This window comes from Solea solea, chromosome 8 (assembly GCF_958295425.1).
Source record: "Solea solea chromosome 8, fSolSol10.1, whole genome shotgun sequence".
In the NCBI taxonomy this organism is placed as follows: Eukaryota; Metazoa; Chordata; class Actinopteri; order Pleuronectiformes; family Soleidae; genus Solea; species Solea solea.
Genome location: NC_081141.1, coordinates 22,801,912 through 22,811,903, shown reverse-complemented (window position 1 = coordinate 22,811,903; position 9,992 = coordinate 22,801,912). Strand labels below are relative to the sequence as shown.

At 40.6% G+C, this 9,992-nt stretch overlaps 1 protein-coding gene across 2 annotated transcripts; it reads left to right on the top strand.

The window, feature by feature from the left end:
* Nucleotides 1–1,274: 1,274 nt before the first annotated feature.
* On the top strand, nt 1,275–8,025 carry stc1 (stanniocalcin 1). Of its 2 annotated transcripts, none has more exons than XM_058637118.1 (4): nt 1,275–1,505; nt 3,928–4,067; nt 4,187–4,398; nt 7,688–8,025. In XM_058637118.1, exons 1-4 carry the CDS (start codon nt 1,322–1,324, stop codon nt 7,986–7,988), a joined length of 837 nt encoding a protein of 278 aa, XP_058493101.1. In that variant the 5' UTR covers nt 1,275–1,321; the 3' UTR covers nt 7,989–8,025. The 2 variants fall into 2 exon arrangements, with proteins under 2 accessions (XP_058493101.1, XP_058493100.1); XM_058637117.1 differs by having other exon boundaries at nt 3,925–4,067.
* The last annotated feature ends 1,967 nt before the right edge of the window (nt 8,026–9,992 follow it).

Here is a 9,992-nt window from a genome sequence, read left to right as displayed (position 1 = left end):
TCAGTGATAATACCTGGTACCTGGTACCTTCACTGGCGAGGTTCCAAGCGAGCATAGCTGATACTGACGTCAACAGACTGCCAGCCACTGATTGGTCAGAGAGTGACGTCACTGGAAGAGTCATGAGCGCGACGTCCGACACAAGAATCAAACCGAACAATGCCGAACTGTAGATCAGTTAAAAATAATTACAAATACCTTAAAACGTGCGTTAAAATCCAACATTTAGCAAATCCTAATATTTAACAGAGTCATCAGCCGAATCACAACCCGTTCAGTCGTATTTCAGTTCACAAAAGAGTTCACGTGAGGCCTGACTGAGTTTGTCTGTATACACTGACAATTTTTGTGGCTTTTGTTTCTTTGTATTTTCATTCAAACTATTTGCAATCGACGACAATGGACATTTGTTTATAACTAAAAGTTACTCACTACATTTTAATGTCATTCATAAATCATCACATCGAGCTCAATACGTTGGTGAAGTAGCTTCTACATACATGGTGTGCTAACCATTACAGAAACTATAATTACCAATGTTGTTCATTTAGGGCAGCTGTGGCTTTGGGTGGTGGTCTAATAAATTTGTTCCACAAAGGTTGTATGAAGGTTGTGACAAAGTAACGTGAGGAGAACGTTCTGGGAACCAGAGGAGAACGTTCTATAAAGGTTATATGAAGGTTGTGACAAAGTAATGTTAGGTGAACATTCTGGGAACCAGAGGAGAACGTTCTATGAAGGTTGTATGAAGGTTGTGACAAAGTAATGTTAGGTGAACCAAAAACTGACGTTAGAGGAACGTTAGGAAATCTTTCCATATCAACCACAGGACAACCTTCAGGGAACGTTCTGGGAACCAGCAATTGTCAGCTGGGAAGCCCTGTATGTTGTACACACTTTCTCTATATAACTTGACTCTGTACATTTCTACCTCCAATACTACTCTGGAAAGTTAAGGTGACACTGAGCACAAATAATTTAATTACTGGTAATAATGTTGCATTGTTGCATCGTATATGACAGTAAAGAATATTGAATCTTTTTTTTTATAGCCCCACTGTGAGGCTCACCTGCAATACCTCCCTGGACCACCAGTGGGCCGCGACCCACACTTTGGGAATCACTGATTTTATCAATTAGTGGAGAGAGCAGGACCACGGCGCCCGAGTCCTGCGCTCTGATTGGCCCACGCGCCGAACTCGTAGCGTGCAGCGCTGCCATATAAACGCACGCACACTTGATGTGAGCTCTATCTGTCACACGAGTCACACGGAGAGTGAGAGTAAGAGAGGGTTCTTGTTTTTGCGGAGCGTCATTCTTTATGAACGGCACACAGAGCAGGAGGCGTCTCTCCACATTCACTCGTATCATCTTCTGCGTTGAGAGGACGATGCCTTTCAGGACCGGACTTTTTCTCCTGATGGTGCTGAACGCATCTGCATACGAACTGGATCAGAACGAGTCTTATGCGCCAAGGAGAGCACGCTTCTCTGCCAACAGCCCTTGTAAGTACCACGCTGGTTCCTCTCTTCTTTTTTCCTCCTCTTTTATATTTTATTCTTGGATATTTGTCTGTGTGCGTTGGTTGTGCGGGATTGACGCTGTAGGGTTTTGCTTTTTTTTTATTTTATTTTTTTGCCGGTGTCCTGCCGGCAACAGATGAGCATGGAGCTTGGTGCTGACACCTGAGAGCGCAGGCTGTGTCATGCTGATAGTCTCTTGTGGTTTTGGCTGCTGCATTGGTCCAACTATTGGACTTAACTGTAAGATGAACCTTCCATGTGAAGCCTCCAAATCTAATCTATCAAAGAAAAGAAAATAATCATTGTTTTTTCTTTTTTTTTCTTTTGTTCTTGATATCAAATCATAAATCTGTGTGGCTCCATTTAAATGTTGACTTTTGTCATATATATTTTTTTTTTATCACGGATGCTGATTCTCTTCTGCAGGAACTGCTTCATCATCATCTCTGTGTTTCGTGCAGGTCAAAATTGTGGCCCCATATTTAAAGTCTGCTGCTGCATGGTTATTAGTATTATTAATATTTCTTTTTAACACAGTTATTATTACTAAGGATTTTTGAGTGTAACTGCTGATCACATCAGTGGATTCTTGGCTTTTGGATTAAGAAAAGCCATCTTCAAATCAATGATGTACAGATTATGCATATATCATAATCTTGGGTGAAATATTTCAAGTCAGCTTTATCCTCAGAGCTAAGATTGATCATTGATCTGTGGTTTGTTTGAGAAGGGTTTTTCTTTTTTACAAAGATGGATGTCAAGGTTACTTGTGTGTTAATCAGGCTAATGATTGTGTGATTCGGAATGAGAGGATATGATGATTTCATTTTATCATTAGAAATTGTGCTTAGTAGTGTTTTAATTCATAAATGGCAGAGCCGTAATTTAGCTTTTTTGATTTATATCTGTAAGCTTTTGGAAATATTTGCACAAAGATCGACGGACAATACATCGGAAACAAGTTGTGTCACTAATGTCACCAAAAAGTGTTACAAGACATGAAGAAAAATGAACTTATAATATATTTTCTTTACAAAATCATAATCTCAAATGTTGTCAAAATTTACAAAAAATGATGAAATATCACCCTCTTTTTTTACAAAATCTTGGAATGTTACAAAATATGTTGATTATTTAGCAATATTATTATATTGTAATTTTAGAATGTGACTCAAACAAAAAAATACTCCAAAAAATCAACAAAACACGTTACAAATGTAATTAAAAAATGATGCTAACAAAAAGTATTTACCAAATATTGTATTGTTGAAAAACAATGTTGCTCCTGTAAGAACAAAATTGCTTGCATTACGAAAAAAAATGCTACATTGAATGCATATTTTTTTGTTAGCATCTTTTGCATGTGGTCCTGGAGTGACGGGAAAGATGCAGGCTCCCCCTTGTGGCATTTTAAAATAAAATAAACGACTAGGACTGTTGTTGAACTAGGCAGCATTTCCAAGTTGCTCATGTCAAATATGAACTTGATGAATTTTTTGTGGGTGTTTTATATAGTGATGCGCGATGTTATTGTCCTAACTTTACGAAATAAACACAGCGGCGTTTTTCTACGTGTGTATTTGATTATGTGTACATTATGTATGTGCATGCAACCAGACTGACACCTGTTCACTTTAACATTCTGAATATTAAAGTGGTGTTGAGCCACACTCCTCAAATCCTGCTTGACAATTACAGCCTTTTGTAAAATAAATGAAAACAGAATCTTGTGGCGCTGAGCGTTTGTGTGTTTTAGGTATTAATCACGTTTTGGGGACCAAAAGTCACATTATTGGGGACGTGTCTTCCTTATGGAGACAAAAAGCATGTCCCCCATAATGTGAATTATTACATTTTAAGGTGAAGACATGTTGTATGGTGAGGGTTAGGCTTGCGGTAGTTATGGTTAAGGTTGGCGTAAGTCTCCAGCAAATGAATGTAGTCCTCTGAAGTCATGGAAACCAGACTGTGTGTGAGTGTGAGTGTGTGTGAGCGAGCCAGCGGTACAAGTGTATTTTTATGTGTGTGTCTGCAGGCGCACCAACAATTTTCAGGAAACAGTTTGGTATTTCTGGTGTTATTCATCCAAGCTCTGCTGAAAAGAGCCTAACAGTGGAGTACAGGTCCCTGCCAAGAGAAAAGTGCACGAGTGCCAGCCAGTATCTGAGTCTCTCAGAGCTGTAAGGTGTCCAATCCCCAGCCGAGTCACTGTTTGCCCCAGTGACTGTACAGTATGCCTTTTGTGAATCTCCAAAGTATGAAAGTTCTCTTTTGTTCGTCGCATATTTTGGCCCGAACCCCCGGCAACCCCTTGTGTAATGAGCTCAGTGAGTGTGCAGTGATTCCCCGTGAAGCCGCTGTCGCTCTCCCCCTGCTGATGCTTCATTCTCTGTGCCCACAGCAGATGTGGCACGCTGTCTCAACAGTGCCCTCCAAGTTGGCTGCGGAGCCTTCGCCTGCCTGGAGAACTCAACTTGTGACACAGATGGCATGCACGACATCTGCAAGTCCTTTTTATACAGCGCTGCTAAATTTGACACTCAGGTACTTACGGAGAGTACACACGCACACTATTCCAATGTTATTTTATTGTGTTTCTCCATGAGCAGTGTGGGACTGAATGAAACTGTTGAACCGCTGCATTTTTTCCCCCTTTTTTACAGGGTAAAGCATTTGTGAAGGAGAGCCTTAAGTGCATTGCTAATGGCATCACCTCGAAGGCATTCCCCACCATCCGTCGCTGCTCCACCTTCCAAAGAATGATATCCGAGGTCCAAGAGGAGTGTTACAGCAAGCTGGATATCTGCACTGTGGCCAGATCTAATCCAGATGCTATTGGTGAAGTGGCACAGCTGCCAAGTCACTTCCCCAATCGGTGAGTTTCTCCTTCCATCATAGGTTACAAGATCCGCCCTGGTATTAATATCCATCCATTTCCCCACAATTTATCCTCCACATGAGGGTCACAGGGAGTTAGAGCCAATCGCAGCTGACATAGGGTACAACATGGACAGGTCACAGAGTCAGAGTCCTCACAATCTTACGTCACACATCTGTGCTCAATTTAATATGTCCATCCATCCATTGTCTACCGTTTTATCCTCCACATGAGGGTCGCGGGGCTGCTGGTGCCAATCCCAGCTGACACAGGGTGAAAGGCGGGGTCCGGTCCAACATGACAATTCCTGACATCCTAATGCCCAATCTGCATGTTTTTGGACTGTGGGATTAAGCTGGATTACCCAGAGAGAACCCACCCATGCAACCTCCAATAGCAACCTTCTTGCTGCGAGACAACAGGGCTAGCCACTGAATCACTGTTTAGCTGTGGTGTTAACATCCATCCTGAGTTATTTAAGTGCAGATCATGCTAACTTCAGGTCTGAACCTTTCCTATCCATCTTGATCTGATGACAAAAAACACAAGACAAGGAAAGCACTATATAAGTACTAGGGATGGGCATTTCTACAAAAATACTATTCATCTTTCCTAAACCTGGACATACTGCAGGGTTCAAAGTGTGTTAAACTTAGAGGAGCAGCCTTAAGATGCTTCCAAGCCTGCAAGAAAGGTCTCTGTTCTTTGGACAGATTAGTAACCACCTCTTTCGCTACTGCCACAATAGTAACACTGATTGTTGCATGATTAATTTTGTTTCTAATGCTTAATTTCTGTTTGCAGCCACTTGTGTAGAGCTTTGATTCACTCAATCTACTCCCGACTCTCGCACACACACACACACACACACACACAAACACATTAACATCAGACACGTCTGCACAGTCAGTCTTGTCAAAAACACAATTCTGATCCCGCAAACAGACATGACATCATTGTGTACTTAACTGAAGGACAGCCAGAGCCAGATCTGCTCTCATGTGGTCCCAGGAAACTCATCCAGGATGCATTTTAATGCCAGGTGTGAACAATCAGAATTAACTCTGTCCGCATGTGATGTGATTACTGAGGACCGGTGTTCAAACCAAATCTGAACGGGGCAACATGGTGTAGTACAAGTAAAATGAAGTGAGTCTTGGACATTAAGGACAACTAGAGAAAGCATGTGTCAATGCATTCCCCGATCTAACAGGTTTAGCAGTCGTCTTTAAAAAAAAATCCAATTCCTCTTTGCGCCATGACCTACATTCCTAGAAGATTCCATCCAATCAGTCTATACTTTTTAAAGTATGCTGCTTACAAAGCGACATATGTGGCCAAATACATCACCTCCATAGCAGAGGTAATAATAAAAAAAAAAATACTATGACAGACGCTATAAACCAAAGTGCTGATCATCGTGCAAATGTAAACTGTGACTATATTTGTTGTGATATCCATGTTTTGGTTACCGTCTGCTTCATACATTCTTTTACATAGTGACAGAATATAAAACAGGAGAATCAAGTTAGGATGTTTTCATTCTTATTGTTCTTGCAAGACATGAAGGACTGCAGTACGGGTGTGGAACCAAAAGGAAAGATCCAAAGCGACAGGATCACTTTAACTCTGTCATGTTCACAGAAACGCCATATAATATATACTGTAAATATTACTATAATATATACAGTGTTTCCTTGGATGTCTGATCCAGCTGCTCCTGATTCAATGACTTTTGGCAAACTATGACCTAGAGCCAGGGTTCTCAAACAAAAGCTCTCGGCAGTGAGGTCGCCAAATAGACTCTTCTGATAAATATTGATATTTTAGGCATGTCCTTGCAAAATGTTGGAGTTTAACGCAAGTTTTCAGGATTTTAAAGTCGTTTTAACTGATGTGCAGTTCAGCATTGTTCGGCTTGATTCTTGTGTCGGACGTTGCGCTCATGACTCTTCCAGTGACGACACTCACTGACCAATCAGTGGATGGCAGTCTGTCGACGTCACATTAAGTATGGGCACAGCTCACTTGAAACCTTGCCAGAGCAGGTTCTAAAAAAGTACCAGGTACTGTCACCAATGGAAAAGCAAAAATACGAGTTACTTCAAGAGCTCAATATTTTCTCAGGGGCTACTTGCTATAAAAAGTTTGAGAACCACTCATCTAAATGAATGAGAGTCTTAAGATAAAAAAAAGTCTCAGCAGTGCTGTTGTGCCGAAGTTCAATAAGATGCCATGATGACACTGCCCATATTTATTCAAGTCTAAATAGTTTTGAATTTAACCACCTAATAATAATCTAGGTTATTCATTTTTGTCTTTTTATCGTAATCATCGACCATATATATTACAAAAAATGGACTTCAGTCTCACAGCTTGCAGATAGAGCTAATCAGGAAGTAAGAATATACTGAATAGCCTCCAGGGGGTGACTACAGGTTTCAAAAGGAACTTAATGATCTCAATCACTAGTTTCAGGTCATCTTCAATAGAAAAGGATATCCATTTTGCAAAGTATTTTCCCATTTAGTGGAAAATAGAGGATAAAATACAGCTTATATGAATGGATACCAGTGTGATTGACAGCTGGCATTGTCCAATCGGGGGCCTTTTTTCAATGGAGCCGGCCAAATTACAAATCTTGAGGCTTCAAAATGGGAGTTCAAATTCTTGACTTGGGTTACTTTGACGTGGGTGAAATATGAATCATAAACATCAGTGGCGCATTGATATGAATGGGTGACAGATTCAAGGATTTTTTATTTAAATAGAAAATGAAAGATTCAGTGAAATCAGGAGAGGGCTGTGTCTCGATATGCAAAGAAAATGAAGAAAAGAAAGAAAACTGAATAGAATAAAGAATAAAATGTTGAGTGTAAACTAGCGTAAAATGTTACACTTAAAAAAAAAAAGCTGTTGAAAATTTTTAAGTGAGTGGCATGTTTGGCTGCAATGATTATTTGATTATTAATCAATTAGTAATTGATTCATTGATTCATTGGTTTGAGGGTTACGGTTTAAGTTTTCGGATTATCAGCTTCTTAAATGTGAAAAATTTTCTCCATTTGACAAAGAAATCATTAAAATTGAATCATTTTGATTTGTGGACAAAACAAGACATTTGAGAACATCATCATTTCCAGGTTTGGTAAACACTGATCAACAATTTTCAGATATTTTACGTACCAAAGGAGAAAACAGATTCATCGATTATGAAAATAATTGTTAGTTGCTAACATTTAAGCTAACATTTTTGATTCACTAGTGTCCTGTGTTGTTGCCCTAGGTTTTATGGAAAGCTGCTGCAAAGCCTGATGGACTGTGACGAGGACACGGTGGACCGCGTCAGGACCAGCATGGTGTCACGGCTGGGCCCAGAGATGACCATGCTTATCCAGCTGCTGCAGAACAAGCCCTGCACGTCCACCGCTGTAGCTGCAGCTGCCGCCATCCCAACAGGAGTGGAGGGCCGTGGGAGCTGGCGCTGGCCCATGGGCCCCCATTTGTACAAGATCCAGCCTAATCTGCGAAACAGAGACCCTGCCAGTCATTTCGGCAAAAAGCGCTCTGCCAGTGACAGCTCCTAACTTCCGCTCAGTCAAAAAACAAACAAAAAAAAAAAAACATCTCCACACACCCCCTCAAAACATCACGAAGAGCTCCTCTGTTCCCAAGGAGTGATAAAATCCATTCCTCCGCAGGACCGATTACAGAAGTATTTCCCTCTAGGGAATGTTGGAATGTCCATACAGTTGATATCAGAGTTTGATTGTTGTTATATTGTATATCCTACACGTTAGGCTTGAGAGAAACCGCCCTTTCATTGAGTTTTCAATCGTGTCTGCTCACAGTTAGCGTTGAACACGTGACTGTTGCATCCGTGCGACACAGTGCTGTTCACTCCTCTTTCCCCAGTCCTTAATGCCTCGCAAAAAAAAGAAAAGATAAGATAAGAAAAAAAAAACAGCCATGATGGTTGAAGCCTTTACAGCACAAGACCGTACTTTAAAAGACAAAAACATAATCTCATAATCCTGCCATTTGTTCATGAATAGAAATTGGTAGTTGGATTATTATTAGTTTAGTGATAGTGGAAGGGAATTTGTTTTTTTTTGGGCTAGATGTCTAATATTTCAGCAGTGTGTTAAATTGTGAGCAGGAGATGTGGAAATGAGTTTCATGTCTGTTTTCGGACACTATCATAACACTTAAATGTACTGTATACTCAGGCTACATCCCCACGTCTACATTTTTGTTTTAAAACACACTTTTGCGCCGCCGGCTGACAACATTACGGCGCTCTTAAAAACTGGCTCAGTTTTGGTTTGAAAACTCTGTGGCTGCATTTTAGTCTGGATGGGTAGAAATGACGCAGTTACCTGAATTCACAAACAACCCCGGCCACAACTACTACAAAACGTTCAAAAAGTTCAGTTTTTTGCTTACTTTCAGTTTCAGTTTCACCTCATCGTCAGCCTCATAACTCTGTACTCAGGTTCAGCTGAGCAGTGTCTGTCATGGCTAGCTAACATAGCAAGAGTTGCTAATGTTGCTAAAATGATTTAACATCCACCTTGTCCACCATTCTTTGTGCGCACTTTGTTCGACCAAAAAACATCGGCAACAACCTTGTCCGAGAACTACGTTTGCGCTGTGTCGTGTTTGATTGGCTAGCACCTGTGTTGGTATCTTCCCAAAACAAGAAGCGATTGGCTAACGTTAGCGCTGTCATTTGGAATGGTGTCAGCCACAACTAAGATTCTTGTTTTTGTGTGTGGACGGACGCGGGTCTTTGTTTTAACTTAAAAATGCCGTTTTTTTTTAAAAAAGAAAGCGACACGACGTGTGGATGTAGCCTCAGTTATGTGAGACAGCCATAGCAAACCCTCTAAAAAAGAGAGTGCTCATGCGGAGTTGAGGTCTGTCGAGGTTTCACGATAACCTTTGCGAGGTTACCTTAAACTGACCAAAAAAAAACAAAAAACAAACACTTCAACCTGCCCTGAATGCTATTCATGAAATACCAAAATAGTGTAAAAGCTATAGCACTTACTTACACATGGCAGATGTAGTCATGGTCACGTGTTTTAAATCATTATCCAGGTCATGGCAAAGTCTGTCTAACGGGGGTGGGAGGCGGGGTGGGGGGGGGTATCCATTCTGCATATCTTGTATCCAGACACTTGTAATGCATAAGACTGTTGAGCTCTACAGTACAGGTGGGACCATGTTAGGGGGGAATCTGTATCCATGTTACTAACTGAGTGTGAGGCAGTCGTGTATGTGCAGTCGCTGATTAGCACGTTCTCTGATGAGAGTGAGAGCAGCCATCTTCTTGGACTGATGATCATCATTCTCTGAGGTGAATCATGTGACATACACACTGGCTTCCAGTGTCAAGATTAAGAATGACTATTTAAAAGAAAAACAAAAAAGCCTTGTTGGAATGATATTTATTTTCCTACTATATTATTTAATGTTTTTTATTATTATTATTTGAATGCATTATTGTAGTTTTTAATTAGTTTACAGGTTTAAGGGGAAAAAAAGCAAGTTCAGTCATGGCTCCTATTTGAACATAAGCTCTATGC

What these genes read in the sequence shown, in the direction of transcription:
- stc1 (XM_058637117.1), top strand. Translation starts at nt 1,322, where the DNA reads ATGAACGGCACACAGAGCAGGAGGCGTCTCTCCACATTCACTCGTATC. An exon ending in CTTCTCTGCCAACAGCCCTT is followed by an intron (nt 1,506 to 3,924) that starts GTAAGTACCACG and finishes CTGTGCCCACAG; the next exon opens with CAGATGTGGCACGCTGTCTC. An exon ending in CTGCTAAATTTGACACTCAG is followed by an intron (nt 4,068 to 4,186) that starts GTACTTACGGAG and finishes CCTTTTTTACAG; the next exon opens with GGTAAAGCATTTGTGAAGGA.